Genomic DNA, 21,027 nt, shown 5'->3' with positions numbered 1-21,027 from the left:
TTTATTAGATTTTATGTTTTAATGACTAGCCTATAGGTGATAAGTATGTGTTGAAATCATCTAGGATTATTGTATTGGTTGTATTTTAGATTTAATGTAAAAGAGTGATTTTTAAAAATTTGTTATATATGACAACAATGCATTACAATTCATATTAGTAATTTTTTAAATGAAATCGGTATACTGATATTTGGAATATATATATATATATATATATATATATATATATATATATATATTTACTGTCATCATTATATCTTCTTGTTGGGTTGTTCCCTTTATCAGGATATAGTTGCCTTCTTTGTCTCTTCTGATTAATTTTTGCTTGAAATTGACTTTGTCAGAAACAAGAATAGCTACTACTGCTTGTTATGAGGCTGTTTGTGTGGACTATTTTTTTTTCTTTTATCTTCAGCTCATGAATATGTTTGCCTATGAAATGAGTTTCTTACATACAGCATATAGTTGGATGTTGTTTTTTGGATCCATTCTGACAATAGTTAGGGAGTTGAGTCCATTACATTCTATTTTGGTATCTCTATGTATTTGTTGTTTCCTGCCATTTTTATTTTTTGGTATACTTAATTCTGCCTTGATTCTCATTTAGAAGATTACTCTTTTCTTTGATATTTATGTATTCGGAAGCTTTGGGATTTGTTTTTGGTTTCCTCTGTGTGCCGTAATCTTTTTTTTTTTTTTTTTTTTTTGAGTATTCTTTGTAGTGCTGGCTTGGTTGATCATGAAGTCTTATACTTGTCATGGTAAGTTTTGATTTCCTCCTTGAATATGAAAGAGGGCTTTGCTGGATAAAGCAATTTTGGTTGGCAATTATTTTAATTTAGAGCTTGATATATCTTGAAATCTTGATTTTACAGTCTGGATTGAGAAGCCAGAAGGGAGCCTAATTGGTTTGCCTCTAAATGTAACCTGATGTTTCTTTCCTTCATCTGATACTTATTCTTTATGATGTTGAAAACACATGATTTTAAATTGTGATGCTGAGACTAACTTTGCAATATTGAATAGTTTATTCAACTAATATTAACACCGTTTCCTCATGTATTATCCTCATTGCACAGATTTAGATAATTAAAGGGAGCTATATATGTAAATTACTCAATAAATAATATTTATAGCAGCATTCAAGCATTCACAAAATGGTGATTCTCAGTTATCTTGTTTCCACTTATGTATTTCTTTATAAAATTCCATACATATATGGCCCTATTTAAAAAAATACCTATCAGAAATTAATAACTTAGATTGTACCTTTTATAATTTAGATTGTACCCATTTCTAAAAATATTTGCATCGACTCATAGTACCAGATAACCATAGACTAAGGAAGCAAAACACTTGTAGGAAAACATAAAAGAAAAGAAGATAATAAAAATATGTAATTATTAAATTTTGATTATTAAATTAAACTTTAACTTTCTGACAGACAAGGCAAAAAGGATAATACAGTGGCTTACATTACTTTAACTGTCTAGTAAAAGAAAGCATACTGGTTTGTTGGCATGCTTAATATTTCCCCTGAAATTTTGTGATAAGAGAAATACATTTCTTTAGAAAGGCACATTGTCAATGTAATGCATGATAAAATTCACTTAATTTGGATGTCTAAGAAGATGAGAAATTGCACTATTTCCTTGTTAAAAAAATATTTTTTAAACCAGGAATTGAACAACTCAGGGGCACTTAATCACTGAGCCACATCCCCATCCCTTTTCTGTATTTTAGGTAGAGACAGGGTCTTGCTGACTTGCATAGCACCTCGCTAAATTGCTGTGCCTGACTTTGAACTCGTGATCCTCCTGCATCATCCTCCTGAGCTCCTGGGATTACAGGCATGCACCACTGTGTCCAGCTTACTATATTTTTAAATGGCTTATAATTTAAAGGGCTTTTGTATGTCTTTTTATTTTATATTTTCCCTGTATGTAAGTTATAGTAAATGTCATATATAGTTAAGCCACCATAGATTATACAAAAATGCTATAGTATCTGAGGGGAAGGTATTTTTAATTTTGAAACAAAATTTTCAAAAGGCTTTACTGAGGAGGTAAAACTTAAGTTGAACCTCTAATGATTATTATTTTGAGAAAAATATAAAATATGTGGGTCATTGTTTATGTGTACATATAAATATATTTGTCAATGTGGAGGTAAAAGCATGAAGAAAAGCAAGAAAAAGTGAGGGTTAATATGTTGGTCTCTGTTTCAGTAAGCTTTTTTGCTCAGTGACTAAAACATTTGACAAGCACAATGATAGAGGACAAAAATTGTATTTGGGGCTCATGATTTCATATTTTATAAGTCTCTGTCCATAGATAACTAGCTCCATTCCTTGGGGCTCCAGGTGAGATAGAGCATCATGGTGGGAAAACTGTGATAGAGGAAAATGGCTCACAAGATGACCAGAAAGAGAGAGACTCCACTCACCAGATACAAAATATATAAACAAAGGCATATTCCATGCCCCACTTTCTCCAGCCACACCCTACCTGCTTTCAGTTATCACTCAGTTGCCTAATAGGGATTAATTCACTGATTGAATTAAAGCTTCATAGTTCAATCCTTTCACTTGTGTATGTTCTCTAATTGTCTCACACGTGAGATTTTGGGGTACACCTAATATCTAGACTATAACAGTGACATAGATAAAATTGGTGAATTTAGGAAGATGAGTGAGGTTGGAACTTGGAAGACTATGAATGCTATTAAATAATTTAATCTTTTTTTTTTAAATTTTCTTTTTTATATTTATTTTTAAAATATTTTTATTAGTTATAGATGGACATAATATCTTTATTTATTTTTTATGTGGTGCTGAGGATCCAACTCGGTGCCTCACATATGCTAGGCAAGCACTCTGTTTTTTTTTTTTTTACCTTTCCTATCCTCTACTATCCCCCCTCCCCTCCCCTCCCATATTCTCTCTCTACCCCATCTACTGTAATTCATTTCCCTCGTTTATTATCTCATTCCCCTCACAACCTCTTATATGTAATTTTGTATAACAATGAGGGTCTCCCTCCATTTCCATACAATTTCCCTTTTCTCTCCCTTTCCCTCCCACCTCATGTCTCTGTTTAATGTTAATCTTTTCTTCCTGCTCTTCCTCCCTGCTGTTCTTAGTTGCTCTCATTATATCAAGAAGACATTTGGTATTTGTTTTTTAGGGATTGGCTAGCTTCACTAATCATAATCTGCTCTAGTGCCATCCATTTCCCTGTAAATTCCATGATTTTGTCATTTTTTAGTGCTGCATAGTACTCCATGGTGTATAAATGCCACATTTTTTTTTATCCATTCATCTATTGAAGGGCATCTGGGTTTGTTCCACAGTCTAGCAATTGTGAATTGTGCTGCTATGATCATTGATGTGGCAGTATCCCTGTAGTACGCTCTTTTAAGGTCTTCAGGGAATAGTCTGAGAAGGGCAATAGCTGGGTCAAATGGTGGTTCCATTCCCAGCTTTCCCAGGAATCTCCATACTGCTTTCCAAATTGGCCGCACCAGTTTGCAGTCCCACCAGCAATGTACAAGAGTACCCTTTTCCCCATATCCTCGCCAGCACTTGTTGTTTGACTTCATAATGGCTGCCAATCTTACTGGAGTGAGATGGTATCTTAGGGTGGTTTTGATTTGCATTTCCCTGACTGCTAGAGATGGTGAGCATTTTTTCATGTACTTGTTGATTGATTGTATGTCCTCCTCTGTGAAGTGTTTGTTCAGGTCCTTGGCCCATTTGTTGATTGGGTGATTTGTTATCTTATTGTCTAATTTTTTGAGTTCTTTGTATACTCTGGATATTAGGGCTCTATCTGAAGTGTGAGGAGTAAATATTTGTTCCCATAATGTAGGCTCCCTATTTACCTCTCTTATTGTTTCTCTTGCTGAGAAAAAACCTTTCAATTTAAGAAAGTCCCATTTGTTGATTCTTGTTATTAACTCTTGTGCTATGGGTTTCCTATTAAGGAATTTGGAGCCTGACCCCACAATTATATGTAGATTGGAGCCAACTTTTTCTTCTATCAGACGCATAGTCTCTGATTTGTTATCTAGCTCCTTGATCCACTTTGAGTTCACTTTTGTGCATGGCGAGAGGAGTGGATTCAGTTTCATTTTGTTGCATATGGATTTCCAGTTTTCCCAGCACCATTTGTTGAAGATGTTATTCTTCCTCCATTGCATGCTTTTAGCTCCTTTATCAAATATAAGATAGTCTTAGCTTTGTGGATTAGTCTCTTTAGTCACTTTGATTATGTCTTTGTTTGAAGCTCTCTCTGTTGCCCCAGGTGGCTGCAGCTAATACTTTTGCCTTCAAATGCTTTCAGCAAGTGGCCCATCCCTGGGAATGCTCCCAGTTGGGTCAAACAAAGGGAATTCTTTGCATCTCTCTTTGAGACAGCTGCCAGACTGGTGAAGACACAGACACAAATCTTTGATAATAAGGTTGGCATTGCCACCTCTGGAACTTAACAATCCTTGTTTGGAGTACAGGTTGCCATCCTTTCGGCTGTTTCCAATCTGAGATATATGGGATGGGTAGATAGGTAATTTAAAATTTCACACAAAGCATTAACTCCTATGTTAATCAACTATTTGATTAACATACATCAAGTATTTCTCTGGTTGTTGTACATTTTTATTAGATTCCAGAATTTGTTACAGTTGATCCTGACACTTTTGGCCAACTTATTAGTTGCTTTGGGGAATCTGTCTAGCCCTAGAGTAGCCCACTCTGCCATTCTTTTGGCGATGTCACTCCTAGCTTTCTTTTTCGAAGGAATATGTTATGAACTGATTTCACATGGAAATAGTAAGAATCTGAAAGTAGAAGTATGCTTAAGCCTGGTTTAACAACTACAAATTATGCTTAGCTCACTTAAATAGAAAAAGTGTGCCCTACGAAGGCAAGAGTATGAATCTCCTGAATTTTTTCCTCATTACTTTACATGAAACCTTAACACATTTTCCAAATAGTAATAGAAGAAATAGTAAGGCAACTGAGAAGTATAACCATGGTGGAGAAAACATTTCTGACTTTTCATTAATCTCTGAAGAATTAGAAAATTTATATGGCAATTGTAGTAATTAACTGTTGATCAAAAACAAACAAACAAACAAACAAGAATACAGTGTAAAGCCTGGCTAATGACTTGAGGACTAGACATGGAAGGGAACCTGCTTTCAAGCCTGCATTTCTCCCTCCTGTCTTCCTATCCTCTAATACTGCTATCCTCTCCTTGTAAGTTAAATATTGAATATATAACTTATATATACTTGGCAATGTACTAGTAATATATATAAATGGATAGTAAGAAAGAAATAATCCTTGTTCTGTAGAAGCTTGTTGTAATGTGGGTGTGATAGGAAGAAATCTGTGAACAACTGTTGTCTTGTGTTTTTACTTAGTCTGGTAAAACAAGATACCAGAGATTGAGTGGCTTAAATCACAGACATTTATTTCTCATAGTTCTGGAGGCTTAGAAGTCCTGCAGTCTAGGTGCTATAAGATTTGATTCTATGAAATAGCCCCTCATCCTGGCTTATAGATAGCTGCCTTTGCACTGTGTTCTCACACAACACAGAGAGAAAGTTCTGATTTTTGTACCTCCTCTTCTAAGCAAATTAATTCCATCATACCTCCCAAAGACCGAGTCTCCTGATATATCACATTTTTGGTAGAGCTTCAACAAATGAATTTTGAGGGGCACAAATATTTAGTCTATAAGATTATGTAGTGATTGCTGTGATGTAGATGGATTATCATGGGAGTTTAGAAAAAGATCCTCTTTCTGGGAAGGTCTTTTGGGTGAAGTGGTTTGTAAACTGATATTTGGAAGTTAAAAAATCCAAGGGTTCAGAGAGAATAATATGCTGTGCACACATTCTCTTCCTAGTAATGCATATAAAGAATTTTACATGAAGTGAAAAATGACATTATAGAAACCTTTTATCAGTAATTAAAAAAGGGGAAGTAGAGGAAGCAGAAACTAGGGAGTTAATTGGAGCGTGATGAGCAATTTATTAAGTTTAAACTTTATTGAAGTAAATAAATAAATAATTAATACTTTGTTATTAATTAGTGTTTTCTGTCAGTGTATTTCCCAGTCACATTATATTCCAAAGTTTTAATTCAATAAACTTTATTTCTTTCATGTAAATAAAAGTTAAAGTTAATCTATATTTATTTTGTATAAATTCACTTAAGACTGACTGTTGAGTCATTGTGGACTGCTTCTCTTGCAGTGGTAATGCCTTTTAGAATTTTCAGCACAAGTCTTGGAGGAAAAGGAAACCCTTATCTCTGCCAGTAGAGTGTCATGATGACACATAAAATTCATGGAAATCTCAATTGATTTCTGGGTTTTCTTTTATGTTATGGTATAGAGATTTGGCATATCTTTTCTAAGAAGAGTTGTTATTGATATTTAGCTTTTTTGACTTTACTGTCTTACATTCTTTAACTTTCAGGCTGTTTTGCATTTCTTTTTTAGTTTTTGTGTATGTGTTTGAGAGAGAGAATTCTCCTGTAATGCAGTATTCAAAATCTACTTTCTTACTGAAACTACTGTGAACAAATTAGTTTTTCTTCCTACAGATGTTTCATTTCTTATCCACTGAAATCATTCTTTCCTCATTTTGCCCTTCATATTGCTACTATAAGCATGTCATCTCTTTTGCTTCCTTAAGTCTACCCATCTGACTTCATTACAAAGTGTCTTTTCTAATCTAAATTGGAATCCTCAATCTGCCATTTACCTCATTCATGTTGTTTAACTTGACTTATTTTCACTTTTCTCCTATTAGGACAATTATGCCTTTTCTTAACAGGTCTTTCAAATGGAGAATTGTTTAAATAATAAGTCAACTGTTTCTACTTTTTCTTACATGCTTTAATTGCTAATAAAACTATAAAACTAATCATTAAAATGGAGACTATTTGTCTAATATTTAAAGATAGTCATACAACAGTTAGTCTCTAATACTAATGTGTGAAATATTGTAATAAAAGCTAGAAAGACTAACCCTCTTTAGAGAAAACAGGTCTGTTCTACATCTACAATAAATATCTCTGCTATTTTTCACCATGAAATCAGAGAACCATAGCCACACTCTTTTGTAATTAAAAGACGTATAGAAAAGGGGCATTGTTTTTGACTATGAAAGATGGCAATGTAGTCTTCTTCAGAACGTGATTGTTAGAATTTCAAAATTAATTATTAAATTCCTTCTAAAGCAGATTTTTTTCTTTCTATTGAGACAATCTCTGCTATTATATTTTATAATGACACTTTCTTATACCACTTTCTGCTAACAAGGTTAAAACTGGTTTAAGAGATCAGTCTAAAAAATACTTAAATGATCTCCTCTTTTAGTGTGTTTACAGTTTTACACATTTTTTTTCAGAGTCTCATATATATAACCGTCATTATCTATTCACTTTAGTTCTTTAGTTCTACTTAAGTGTACTACATTATTGATTTTCAACCCTTTTTATTACTTCATGTGATTTGTTTTTTGAGAACTTCTTTTAGTACCTAATAAGTGGTTTATAAAGATTCATGATAGTGTTAACTCAAGTCATTTTGTTGTATAATAATAAATAAATAGGAATTCTTTTGTTTTCAGGCATGAGGAAAGTGATATTTGAGTTGGTTTAGACCCAAGTAGTATCTGAAAGAGAAACATGATTCACAGTAGATGTGTGTTTGCAGGAAACAAGACTTAAGCTGGCCTAGTTTCCTGGTACTTCAGAGGTATCAGATTAGATGACTACATTTTTTTACCTGGAAGATGGGGCTGTTAAAGACAGTAGCAAATCATAATTGAATGCTAACTATATGTCTGCCATTGTGCTTCAGTACTATAACCCAATTATCACATTTAACCCTCACAACTGTCCTGTTAGAAACTTTCATTCCTATTTTGTAGATAGAGTAACAGAAGCTTATAGAAATAGTTCATTCATTAAGGTCTCCTAGCTAGTGACTGTTTTAGTCGGAATCTGAATCCAGTAAGTCTGAGTTCTGAGCCAATCTCTTAATCACTGTGTAGCTATTTTCATCCATAAGCCAAAAATAGTTGTAGTTGAATTTGTTTCAGATATAGAAGTGAAAATAGCTTTTTATTAGAGAAGGTATCTAGGTCAGTTCAAAGTCAATATTTAGCAGATGGAATAGTTGTTTATAAAGATGAATTTGGATTTGTAACAGAGAAAAATATATATGGAGTATAATATTTCAAAATTTGAGACAAATGTTTAACTTTTAAGATTTTTAATATATTGTTAAATGAAATTTTTATTGTCTGCATGGACTTATGTGAAGACAAATTTCTTGAATTTGGTTCCTGGGTCCACTACCTGTTTTCTGATCCTTTTCAAGGTATTGTAACTCTGTCTATGATTCCTTATCTGTAAGATGAAGAGAATTTATAGTTTTTAATAGATACTTAGCACTTATAATAGTGCTAAATGCCATATTAGGTGAGATAGTGGTATTGTTGTTATTTTTTTCTGTGTATATCTTACTATCTACATATATGTATATACCTCACTGATAGAAATTAATTTAAATTCTTGATCCTAATTTTAATTCCTACCTGTTTCTAATCTTGGTTTTTCTTTGCTTCTTCTTTCTCAGTTACTTATATTTTATGTCCTGTTTTATGCTTTTTATAACTTGTATGTCCATTTTTGTGGAATAATTTAGAGTGTACATACATACATATACATCTTTGTGAAATTTAATACTGTTCTTAGAATTTTTCTTGTTCACTGATATATCATTGCTCTGAAAACAGTAAGTTCTAGATGTTAACAAATAAACCACTTGTTGAATGAAAAAGTGAATTATTATATTCAAATATTTTAGGTTTTCATAAAAGGTTATTGTTTTATTACTAATTTTTCATTCTTTAGATTAAAAGGAGGATATCCAGTTTGTCAATGTTCTTTAAGAATGATACCTATAAATGAATATAATAACCCATGTATAATTTGATCAACATAGTAAAAGAGTATCACTATATTATTTTACTCTGTGTATTTGTCTATCACTACATAAAGTAGCATTTGTTAGGGACAGAAATAGCTCTCAACTCATTTGTCATAATGCTACAAATAAGATATGTTTCTGTTAAATTAACTTTCTTTATCTCATTTCACATTTTGGCTTTTAAAAGACATCTATTATAAGACCTTGCATATTTCTGTGCTCAATTCATTTTTTAATATTTATTTCATCATTTTAATTTATTGTTATTTATGCTAGTATCAGTTTCATATTTCTTCATCTATATATGGTGATTAGACCCAGCTTTTTCTTTTCCTGTGACATCTTTTGAAGCCTAATCTTTTAAAAAAATAAACTTGGCGGGCTGGGGATGTGGCTCAAGAGGTAGCATGCTTGCCTGGCATGCGTACAGCCCGGGTTCAATCCTCAGCACCACATACAAACAAAGATGTTGTATCCGCCGAAAACTAAAAAAATAAATATTAAAAAAAATTCTCTCTCTCTCTCTCTCTCTTTAAAAAAATAAAAAAATAAACTGCATCTTAAAATTTTTCCTCAGTGAGTTCTGTGTTTTCTATTGATTATCACGTTTAAAGGCCACACCTTTCTTTTAGGAATTTGTCCTGAATCCTACTCAGTCATCACAGGCTGAAGTTTGCTTTATTATTCTGATTTTGAAATCACTGTTTTTTCCATCTTTGTGAAAATCAGATTTCTGTTTCGTAGGTTTAGTTCTCACATCTACAGTTCTTAAACTTTGAATCAAAATTATACACCAGAAGATTTGAAATTTTTAGAGAAGCTGTTTTTATGCTAGTTGAATTTTGGATGTTGTTTTACTTAATTGTTATGAATTACCTCCTATGTTAACTAGTTAGTGTTTCTTTCTGTTTACTTTCAGCTTGTTGGTGGTGAATTTGATTTGGAAATGAACTTTATTATCCAGGATGCTGAGAGTATAACTTGCATGACAGAGCTTTTGGAGCACTGTGATGTAACATGTCAAGCAGAAATATGGAGCATGTTTACGGCCATTCTACGCAAAAGTGTTCGAAATTTACAGACTAGCACAGAAGTTGGGCTAATTGAACAAGTATTGCTGAAAATGAGTGCTGTAGATGACATGATAGCAGGTATGGGACTATTCAACAGGAAAGTACAATTAAAATATTTTATAAAGCTCATGTACTTATCATTATATTTTGTAGGTAAAATAAGTTGATTTGTTAAAATTATCTTGATTTTAAAAAGATAAACAAAAATGTATGGAAAATTTATATACTTTTATATTAATTGAAAACCTGAAGAGTGAAAAACGACAAACCTAAATAGTAATTTACTTTTCTAAGTTTTAGAAAATCTCTGTACAGTGAAGTAAGTTCTGTGGAATCAATCAGGAAAATAAACAGTATTTTCTATGTAGTATATAATTAAAACTTTACATGATTAAAATATCAAAATGCATATTTCTTTTCTGTATAATGAATGAATGCTTTACCAAATTATCTCAGTTTTCTGCTTTTTAGTTTGGCGTATATGGCAGTATGACAGATGAGAGGAGGTACTAAAAGTTTTAGAAATAAGTATGGTGTATCTTTTGGAGGTGTTTATTGTACTTTGATTTTTTTTGGGGGGACATCTGTGTTAAACATTACTTAATAGAATATAAAATATGCAGAAATTTCATGATAAAACATTATTTTTTATGCTTGTTAAGAATTATTTCAATCATAACTTTGAAATCTATGGCTTGTCACTACCAACCCTTCCCTTCCTGCAAGTGAATTACCCTCAGTGGTTAGATGCACTTCAGTAGGAATTTTTTGAATGATGGTCCCAGAGCAGCAGTTAGTGCCAGAAAATAAGTTTGGAGTTTGAAATGTTGATTATTGTAAACCATGGATTTTCAACATAATTATCTTCTGACATAAAAGTGTTTTCATAATTTGAAAAATGACCATCTGACTTTTCACAGTATCACATCTGATTCTTAAAAGTATTTCAGACACAAAAGAATGCAGTTTAATGTTTTGACTTATGCTTTAATTAATTTCAAAATTTGTAGAACAAACCATTAAGTAAGAAACACTGAAATGAACAGTGTTGATTAAAGATTAATGCACTTTAAATGTGAATTTTTTTAAAAAAAATTGATTTTCCTAGCATATTAAAATAATTTCTAATTTCTTTTGAGGTGGCATATATCTGTTGTACATGATTTAACATTCTCTATATTTGGTACTGATGGCTAACTTGATGAAAAAGGACATTCAGACTTAGATTTCTTAAATATCCTTTTAAAGAAAATATTGTACTTCTGTAAATTCTGGAGTTAAACTTAACTGGAATTTATTTCTATAAACTTGTATGTATACATGTTTTATAGAATATCATGTGATCTTTTAATCCTTATATCTGAGCTTAAGCTCTTAAGTGTATGTATATGTGTAAGCAAAGTGGCTTCCACTTTATATAGTTTAGAGAAGAATTCAGCAACATGTGACTCATAGTTCATGGAAGTGTAATTCATGAGAATGGGATGTAAAGTGACAGTGAGGATAGTATCCCAGAATTTTATGTCTTGATATTTTCTATTATATAAAGCTCTTATCCTTTTTTTCTAAATAATAATATTGAGTATACACTAGTTTCACTTTTTATTTTAAGCAATTTCTTACAAAAGAGCCTGTCAGTGGAATGATATAAAAAAAGAGAATGCGTACCAGAAAATCTTAATTTTTAGTAGAGAAATTAAAATGTAAACATCATATTAAGAAACAGTGAATAGCCATCCAAACAATATTAGGTTTTCATCTCTGAATGTATTATCTAGTATGTCATACGTTAAGTTCAAAGAGTTACTTTTAATTTAGTAATGTGAATGTATCACTAAAATGCAATTAAACATTTAAGTAAATTGATAATAGAATCTCAGTATCTTTAAAAAATCTTGTTATCCAGAAAAGAATACTTACTAAAATAGAGTTAAACTAAGCTGCTTAATTGTGTTTCATGTACAGTACATAAGGAATTTAAAATTTTTGTAACTAAATTTAAATTTAATAGGTTTCTTTTTGGGTCATGCATCAGATGTATTGCAAAGTTTTTTTTTAAAGTATTTGTATATAAATCTTTAAGATTTAAGAAATCTTCACTGATGGCTGCCATTATAGCTAATTGCTTAAAACTAAGGCATGTCACCCTAGGGTTTTTAAAGTATTTGATTTTAATCTAGAATTCTTTCTTAGACACATGAATGATTTATATTCCATACATATTTGTTATTTAAATGATAAAACATTTTGTTTCATTAAAAGATTTTTCTCAAAAATGACATACTCATTATCACAGTTTTTATAGAAATTGCTTCTTGTGGTGTTAAGTAAGAATCAGTTAATTATGGATGAAAATAAACATGAGATTCCTATTTGGAAATATATGGATATCATAATATTTCAAATTCTAGTTATTAATCTTATGTATTTAATTATATACATCTTTGAAATACTAATAATAATGTACAAAACTTTGAAATACTAATAATAATGTACAAAGAATGTAATCAGAGTCAAGAGACAATTTTTTCTCATTATTTTGTGAGCTGATGTGTCTGTTATATGAACATGAATACTCACATTGGAATATGATTATCACTGTTTAAATCAGAGTTTCATTTATAGATTAGTGGATAAGAGTGAGGGTTCTGCACCCATATTATCTGAGTTTGAATCCTGATCTACAACTTGCTAGCTATCTATTATTGGGCAATATGATTAAGTTGTCTTTTTCATAATTTGCACATTTTTAAGTGGAAATATTTTTTGGTACCTACCTCATAGGCTTGTGATGTTAATGAGAATAAACCACTTGGAGTAATACCTATATAGAGCAAGCACTCAAACTTACTAATAGCCCAAGGAATATTTCAAGAACATATTTTATTAAAAAATAGATAATTCTGAAAGAAAAAATGGTCGGCCTTCAATTTTTCATTTGAACCTTTAATAACCAATTTGCAATGTTAAATATTTGTACCTTTGTATATTTTTAATGCCTCTTCTTGCATATGGCAAATATGTATATGGAAATTCTTAATTAGAAGGGCTATTCATGAGGACATTTAGTTATGTTAGATATATATGTGACAGTTGATGAATTCTGATATTTCAAAAAAGTATATTACTTGACAGATGGCAGCCTACGACTAGAGTTCAGAATAACTTTATTTTCCTTTGAAGATCTTCTAGTTGATATGTTGGGGGTTCTTGCCAGCTACAGCATCACTGTCAAGGAGTTGAAGCTTTTGTTCAGCATGCTTCGAGGAGAAAGTGGAATTTGGGTAAGCTGTGGTCAGAGGGAAAAGTATTTAATAACAGCCCATTAATACTTAATGTTCAACAATTTGTCCCTAGAGAGCTGCATATTTGAATTTATAATGGAACTTATTTTCATTGTAAACAGTTTAGTAAATAAGGCTAATTTTCTCTCCAGTTAGAAAACAGTTTAGTGACTGAAGTGGTATTTTAGGTATTACTACTAAATTTGCACAATGATATTTTTCTTGTTTTGTTCTTTTCTTAGCCAAGACATGCAGTCAAATTATTGTCAGTTCTTAATCAGATGCCACAAAGACATGGTCCTGATACTTTTTTCAATTTCCCTGGTTGTAGTGCTGCGGTAAGTTTTCATTACATACGTGTATTTTTATGTTATCGCAGTCTTCCCATGGGCATATGTTTCCTTATCTCTTGGTTAAATGCCTGAATGAAATTGCTATATTTTATGGTAAATGTACATTTACCTTCATGAGAAACTGTCGAAATAATTTTCCATAGGTGGAAAATTTTGTATTTCCATCAGCAGTATGAGAGTCCCAGTTCATTTTGTATCGTGGACATTTTTAGTCTTTTTAATTTGAGATATTAAGTAGTTATATAATGGTAGTTTATTGTAGTGTTTGTATTTCTCTCATATCTTATAATGTTAAGGTGTTTTTAGTGTGTTTATTATTGCTCATTCTTTTGTCTTTTTTTTCAAATCTGTTCATTCAAAAAGTTGGTTTTTGTCTTATTTTCTTAAGAGTTCATTATAAATTTGAGGTGTAAGGATCTTTTAGATAACGTATTTGTCAAATATTGTCTTCTAATCTTTGGCTTGTCTTTTTATTAACATTTCTGTTCAGCTACAAAAGATTTAGTTTTGATGATGTCCAGTTAAAATTTTCTTTCTTTTATGGAATGTGGTTTTGTATCCTAAGAAATCAGTCTAAATGAAGTACACAACATTTTTATTATGCTTTCTTCTAGAAATTTAATAGTTTTAGCTCTTAACATTTAGTTCTATGGTCCCTTTTGTATTATATTTATATGTTGTAAGATAAGATTAGAGAGTAAATTTTGCTTGCATATCTATTTGTTGCATAACCATTTGGTGAACATATGATCCTTTTCACTTTGAATTACTTGACACCTTTGTTGAAAATTAGTTGACCATATTTAGGTGGATCTATTTCTGAACTCTCTAGTTTGTTCCTTTTGTCCTTTATTTGCATCGTATGCCAATGACACACTATCTTTTATTATTGTAGACGTATAGTTACCGTTCTTAAAATTAGGTAGTAATAAATATAACTTTGTTCTTTACTTTAATATAGTTTTAGCTATTTCACAATGTTGGCATTTCTACCTATATTATTGAATAAACTTGTTGAATTTTGTTAAAAATTCTGCTGTGATTTTGTTTGTTTAAGTGAACAAGACAATTTGGAGTGAATAGAATGATTATCTTAACATTGTTGAATCAGTTCCCGAGCAGATCCTGAACACAGCATATTTTCCTTTATTTATTTTGTTTTATAGTATGTTTTAATAGTTTTCATCATATACCTCCAAAGGTGTAGCCTATGTTCATTTTTTACTTTTTTATTTTAGTTTTACCTTAAGGCCTGGTAGACCCAAGGTGATTTATTGGGGATAAGGGATTGCATGAGTATGTGGAGTAATGGGGAAAAGGGAAAGCTTTTGGATACTCCGGTGACTGTCCTATAACTAGTCACTTTTGTTGATATAAAAGTACTGTTGTGAAAGTGGTATGTTATGCTTTTCTTGGCAAGGGTTCAAAACCACAAATCTAAACCTGTGTCAGTGTATTTCTAGGAGTTAAGAAGAAATTAATGTATTCATTAGATGATTGTACAATTTCATCAATTTATCTTACTATTCAGTGTTCTCAGTATTTTGCCTATTCACCTTGGTATTTTGATGCAACAATATTTTAGAGAAACTGTTTTAGAGAAACTTATAGAGAATGTTAATCAGTGAAAAACTTGTCAAGAAAATAAAGCGTTTTTCTAGCGAACAATAATAAATTTCATTTATTTTATTTTTATTTTTTTATGTGATGCTGGAGATTGAACCCAGTGTCTCACGCATGCTAGTCAAGTACTCTACCACTGAGCCACAACTCTGGCCCTAATAAGCTTCATTTTATTAGCAAACACAACAATAAATAAAATAGTTTGTTTTTCAAAAAATAAGAAGGTTATATTTTTGACAATAAAGCTATCTGAGCCAATTGCTTAAGAGTTAATACTTGAAAGGACTTTTTTTTTTTGGAAATTTTATTCATTTGTAGGGTTTGACTTTTATTTGAAATTACTTGTATGTTTTTGTGTGTATGTGTGTACATGTGTGCCATATGTGTACATGTGTGCCATATGTGTACATGTGTTTTTACAAAGCACAATATATACATTGTCTAATTTGAGATTATTTAATAGCCAATTATTAAGTATTTTTTCCTATCCATATCTTAAGTCATAACATTGGGAATGTAGACATATTGAATGCTAATGGATAGATTAAAAAAAAACTTGCTCTAATAAGGAGTTGTAAGTGATAGAGTATACTCAGAATTATGAGAGCACAATGATAAGAGAATGATGGCTGGGGTTAAGTCCAGGAAAGCTTCACAAAGGAGTGGCATATTAGCATGATATTGGAATTTTTTAGGGAGAAGAATTTTGGATAGAAGCAACATCATGTCTGAAAAGGCGAGCTGTAAAAGAATTGGTAGAATAATTATTATATTTAGGTATACTTTGAAATGTGAGATGAGGTAATAGAAGACAATCAAATTGAAATGGTTTGAAAAGTTAAATAGTTCTTTCTGTTGGAGTTCAAAAGATTCTCAGCTTCTCTTCTCAGCAGTGGGGTTGTCTGAAGCACAATGCTCCACCTTCCAGATTGCTGGAGTGGGAGAGGTAAATCCAGTAGTTGGAATTCCTGCAGGGTAGGTGGAATTCCTGGAGGTAGCCTTTAGTTTAGGTGGGCTCCAGGCTCTTCACTGAATGCCAACTGGTCTGGAGATTTAAAATCGGTGCACCTCCAGGGCCCAGTAATTGCAGGGCCACCCTAGAAGACTGTACTCCAGGCATGTCTCCTGGGTTCCACTTGTATGGTGGGTGACCCAATTCTTAGCCTCCTACATCATCTGCAGACCCCACATTTCCTGGTCTTGGGTTCAGTCTCCAAACAATCTTTCCTGCCCCTACCCTTCCAAGTTCCCAGCCAGATATGGTTCTCCCAGCTGGTCCTGCAACTGGCTGGATTGGGGGGAGTGTAGAGCTGGGTGGGTTTCCTTGACTAGTTGTTCCCTGGGTAAACCTCCCTCCATATTTGATTTTCTCCTGGTCACTTAAGCACACTGTATTGTACAGTGTGTGTTTAGTGAGCCTGTGTTTTGTGCCAGACTCGAGTTTGCCAGGAATTGGCTCCCTCAGTTGCCTGCCCCAGTGCTGGGCTGCAAAATGGTTCCTTCCTTTGTCCTCCCTTCACCACCTGGAGAGATGGTGGCTTCTTTCCTGCACAAAGTTATTGTGCAGTCTACATTTCAATTTAGTTGGGCTATGTCCCTGATATCTAAGTATTCCATACTAGACTCACCTGGGACCTCCAAAAAATGTGGGTTCCATTAATTCCCTTATCCCTCCACTTTGCTTGCAGAAGGGCTGAATTGGCTGGTACTTCCAGCCTGTCTGGGGCAGCGGCTGTGCTACTGGGGATTTCTTCCTTATTTTATTAGATCCAACCTCCTGAACTGCTTTGAATGTTTGGTTTTAAATTCCAGTGAAGTTCTCACCTCAGCCCAGCTGCCCGTTTTTGGTCACCCACCTCTCCGAGAACTGCCTCTCTTCTTTCTTGGTTTCATGCCATGAAGCAGCCAGGAAGTCAACCTCCTCTATTCTGCCATCTTGAAGTCTTCCTTGAAATAGTTTGTTGGAGCCATAGTATATGAAGAATCTTTTATATAACCTGAAGAAATTTTGAACTATTCTCTATACATAGGATTTTTAATGTGGGAACCACTTTTGTATTTTAGAAAGACCCTTATTAGCAATATGAAGAATGTGTTGGGAAGACATTAATTATCAAATTATAATGGGTATCTCTTATGAAGGAATTTGATATCCTCTAGGAAAATAAATAAATCTACCTATAGGTTTCTTGAAAGTTAAGTCAGGTGATTAATTACTTCCTCATTTATTCCTTAGAATGTCTGAATTTTATTTCACTGCTGTTATAAACTGAGACTTCCATTATTCTGTTTTTATTTATGAGTGGATCTGAATTCTTCTATGGTCATAAGTTTCATTGGTTAAATTTCTGAATAATCTCATGGTTTTTCCTCCTTTGTTTTAGTATTGTGAACATTTTGAGGACTATCACTAACACTTGTGTAACTTTAATACACAGATTATTAGTTTCATTAATAATTCTCAAGCACAGTTGTTTTAGACTACAAAGATTAAATCTCTTTTAGACAAAAGAAATATAACTGAAATCTAGTCTAAACCATAAAAAATTGGAAGTTCTGAGGCATATGTAGAAAGAACTGTATATTATTGAAATTAGAGAATGAGTTTTGAAATATAGCCTGAAACTCCATATGTAATCTGGATCTGAAACTTCAATCATTTATGTATTTGAAAACATAATGCTTTAACATTCAACACAGTACATATAGATTATTTAAGTAAAATGTTTCTATTTTCTATAGTTCAAAACTTTTTAATATTTATCCCTTCATCATTTTTTAAATCTGTAAGGTCAGACTTGACTTTAGTGATCTTACATTTCCTTTAACTGACACTTTTATCTTTTTTTTTTAATTGCCTTATAGGCAATTGCATTGCCTCCTATTGCAAAGTGGCCTTATCAGAATGGCTTCACCCTAAACACTTGGTTTCGTATGGATCCGTTAAATAACATTAATGTTGATAAGGATAAACCTTATCTTTATTGGTAAGTAATATGTTTAATTTTAGGACTTGTGTCTTTAAGTAAATGTATAATGTGGTAGCTGTATAATGTGGTAACTGTATAATGTGGCATCAAGACTACCTACTAGATTATTTTATATATATATATCTATCTTAAAACAGCCAAATAATTTTTTTCTTCATTTTACTATTGATTCTAGGTTGACCTTTCTTGCTCTTCCCCTCCTCCCCAATTACTGCATAAGACTCAAGGATTGCTGACCTTCCCTGTCTAGTCGTCTTCAATATAGATTACTTGTGGAGTACCTTCCTCTTTGATTTGATCTAGGAGAAAAAAAAAATAACACCCACAGATTTCATTCACTTTGCTTTTTCACTTATTTTTGTTCTGTGAGCATAATTGAAATATGCATTGACAAATAATGATTAAAATTTTTGTCAGTTACATTTTTCTTATTTTGAATAAACATACACTCTTTTGTTTAATCAACCACATTATTTTCAAAGTTGGCTCTGTTTTCATTTGTAAGCTATTTTCACAGATATAGCAGAGTTAGAGAGCAAGTTGTTATTGAAAACATGAACTGTGTATGAATGTTTTGTGTTTGCTAATTGAAGATGGTATTAATAGTAGATGAAGTCTTCTTGGTAGATTTGTTCATTATTGGTTTTTTTTTTGTAAGTATCTGTGGTATTTTAAATTAGTTTTTTATTTTACAGTTTGAATTCTTTATCTTTTAGTTATAAACCTTTTATGTTTTAGTTTTAGTCTTTTTTTTGGGTAAATCTTAAACTCTTGCTTTATATTGAATAAGGTTTACTTTTAGTATAAAATAATAATATTTAATAGGCATCACTTATATGGTTACATATGTTTCTTTTAATCAGATGTTATTATATAATTCTCATATTCTTTATAGTTTTCGTACTAGCAAAGGAGTCGGTTATTCTGCTCATTTTGTTGGCAACTGTTTAATAGTCACATCATTGAAGTCCAAAGGAAAAGGTTTTCAGCACTGTGTGAAGTATGATTTTCAACCACGGAAGGTAGGTAAAGGCAAATATTTCTGTTCATAGTCACGTAATTCACCATTCACATTCTCTTAAAACCTGTGATGACTTCTGAAGTCTTCTCCTTCATGAGTTTTCCTGTGATTCTTAATGTTTTTCTCTTATTCTTGTCTGCATTTTCTTTTTACTTTAATGGTTTACTTCTGTTTTCTACAAGATCAGTCCTTTGACCTGTTAGAGTCTGATCTTTTATGTCATTCTTTCAGTAAGTACTACTATTTACCATATGTCATGTACTTTTATAGGAACTTGGGACATGACACTGAACAAAATAGAAAACATCTCTACTTACATGATGCTTATATTTCATTGGAAATTTTTATTCAGTTTCATAATAGTCCTTGCTCTTTCTTATCTTCAGAGCTCTATTTTTATATTTTCATCTATTGCCAGATATTGCCATCTGGGATGTCTTTCTGCATTCTGGACCTTAGAATATATGATACTGAATTTCCCATCTCCAGTCCCATAGCCATTCATGTTTTGAAGTCCTCTAATTAAGACCTCTTCATAATAATGGAATTTGAGTCAATTTCGTTCATCGTACTATGTCAATTTTCAAGTCCTACTTATGTCTCTGAAATTTATCTCCTTTAAAAATTTTTTTACTTGGCTGCTTATATCCTTCCTGTGGTACTCTCTTCATGAAAGATGATTTGTCTCTTCCCCTTCCAAACTCTTTTACATACTAATATATGATTTATCTTCCTGATCATATTTCACTGACCAAACTAACTGTTTATATTTTACTAACTTCCAATAGATTAAAAATTTTACTTAGTGCTTTATAATTTGTATATTTTGTTTGATTTTTTAACCTTTTCAATTCTGTGTTTAATATCTGACATGAACTGCATTCATATACACCCTTCCCCATATCTATAGGTTTTCAAATCCAACATCATTGCTATTGCTGTATTCTATTTCATGTAAAAATATTCCCAGATAAAATTAATTTCTTTCAGAGTATTTTACTTCAGCATCTCTTATGACAATTATTTTGTTTAAATTTTTATTATTCATAGATATGTACATTATTTAGTGACTGTTGAGACCCACATCTTTGTTGGATTCATCTTTGTATTCCCTCAAATGCCTGACAGAAAGCATTTTACTTCTGTAATCTCAGTGACTCAGGAGGCAGAGGCAGGAGGATTGCAAGTTCAAAGCCAGTTTCAGCAATTTAACAAGGCCCTAAGCAATAGAGCAAGACCTTGTCTCAAAATAAAAAGGAAAAAAGGGTTGGAGATATTGCTCAGTGTTTCAGTGCCCCTGGGTTAAATTCCTGATCTCTCACATGTGCACACACACACACACACACACACAGAAACAGACACACAAATACACACACAAAAAGCATTAAAAAAGCATTAAGCTCATTTGCTTTCTAAAGGAGTAAGTTACATTTATGTGGACAGCTAACTTATACTGAATAGTTTATTTAGCAGTATAAGGTTAAAAGAGTGTTACTCCTAATAATAAAGTTAAAGAGAGAGCCTGGGCCTTGTTATAGTTAGTGCTTTTTTGTTAGGTAATAAAGACCAAATAATTTAGATTGTTGCTGTCTGATACCCATTTAAAATGTAAAGTTTATTAGCCTTTTTTGCTTCTGATACAATAATGTATAATGCAAAAATAAATAAGTTA

The 21,027-nt window shown here is 32.0% G+C and overlaps 1 protein-coding gene across 3 annotated transcripts in view; it reads left to right on the top strand.

The window, feature by feature from the left end:
- The window catches only part of Nbea (neurobeachin), a 603,852-nt gene that overhangs the window by 66,012 nt on the left and 516,813 nt on the right, over positions 1-21,027 (top strand). For all 3 annotated transcript variants that reach the window (XM_078016116.1, XM_021730370.3, XM_021730357.3), the window contains exons 2-6: positions 9,931-10,162; positions 13,268-13,368; positions 13,611-13,706; positions 18,210-18,331; positions 19,230-19,356. In XM_078016116.1, coding sequence (XP_077872242.1) covers positions 9,931-10,162; positions 13,268-13,368; positions 13,611-13,706; positions 18,210-18,331; positions 19,230-19,356 — 678 coding nt within the window. The remainder of the gene's footprint in view (positions 1-9,930; positions 10,163-13,267; positions 13,369-13,610; positions 13,707-18,209; positions 18,332-19,229; positions 19,357-21,027) is intronic.

Source organism: Ictidomys tridecemlineatus, chromosome 6 (assembly GCF_052094955.1).
Source record: "Ictidomys tridecemlineatus isolate mIctTri1 chromosome 6, mIctTri1.hap1, whole genome shotgun sequence".
NCBI classification, from domain to species: Eukaryota; Metazoa; Chordata; class Mammalia; order Rodentia; family Sciuridae; genus Ictidomys; species Ictidomys tridecemlineatus.
Note: the sequence above shows the minus strand (reverse complement) of the source record. Positions and strands in the feature narration are given on the sequence as shown.